This window comes from Dinoponera quadriceps, unplaced genomic scaffold (assembly GCF_001313825.1).
Source record: "Dinoponera quadriceps isolate SergipeBrazil2010 unplaced genomic scaffold, ASM131382v1 scaffold9404, whole genome shotgun sequence".
Lineage (NCBI taxonomy): Eukaryota > Metazoa > Arthropoda > Insecta > Hymenoptera > Formicidae > Dinoponera > Dinoponera quadriceps.
Window position 1 is genome coordinate 1 of NW_014563184.1, and position 753 is coordinate 753.

The following is a 753-nucleotide window of genomic DNA, read 5'->3' on the forward strand; positions in this document are numbered from 1 at the left end:
TCAAAATTTTTTTCGTCAGAAAAAACCAGAGCATATCCGAGATTTCAGGGTCTTTTAACTTGTTTAGGAACCGTTGTGCCCGAATGAATCGCTGTTCTCGAGTTTGTGCAGACATGAACTGACCTCTACACATCGCGTAAGACTTGTACCGGATGTCTTCGTGTATAATGCGACGAATTGTGCACTCAGAAACTTGGAGATCTTTCGATATTGCCCTTATGGACTTTGAAGGGTCTTCATCAATAATACCCTGAACTTTCTGCACAAACTGTGATGTTCTAACTTTATCAGAACGTGCTTCATGATTTTACGCTTGGCAACACTTTCCACATTGNAACTTTGTTAACAAAAGATAGAGCGACTTTCAAAAATCGGGAGATTTCAAGATCGCTGTGATTCACGTGTATAGCGACGATAACAGCGTGTCTTTTCATTTCCTGAGTTAGCTTATTGTCTTCCATTTCTAATTTGAGCTAAAAAAAATAAAATCAATTGCTATGAAGTGCCAAGCACATATGTGAATGTCCTCAAATATCTGACGCACCTTGTATATACGGTCAAATAAATACTAAAAAGTGTTTATTTCAAAAGCCCACGTAAAAAATATGAAAACAAATTTTTTACTGTAAATTAATACCAATGTACCTAATTGTCAAGTGAAATTTTAGCACCATCCGTAACCAGTTTTGTTTACAACTGTTCGTTTTGTTAATTGATTTCAAATGTACTCTGCGACTTTTAAAGTGGATAAAA

General features: G+C 35.9%; 1 protein-coding gene across 1 annotated transcript; it reads right to left on the reverse strand.

Moving 5' to 3' along the window:
* Nucleotides 1–22: 22 nt before the first annotated feature.
* LOC106751187 lies at nucleotides 23–461 on the reverse strand (the record flags this gene model as incomplete). The annotated part of the gene is given in 3 exon segments (XM_014632014.1): nucleotides 23–306; nucleotides 309–335; nucleotides 338–461. Coding segments are annotated over 3 exon segments (435 nt in total), but the record flags the coding sequence as incomplete, so codon positions are not given.
* Between the last annotated feature and the right edge of the window lie 292 nt (nucleotides 462–753).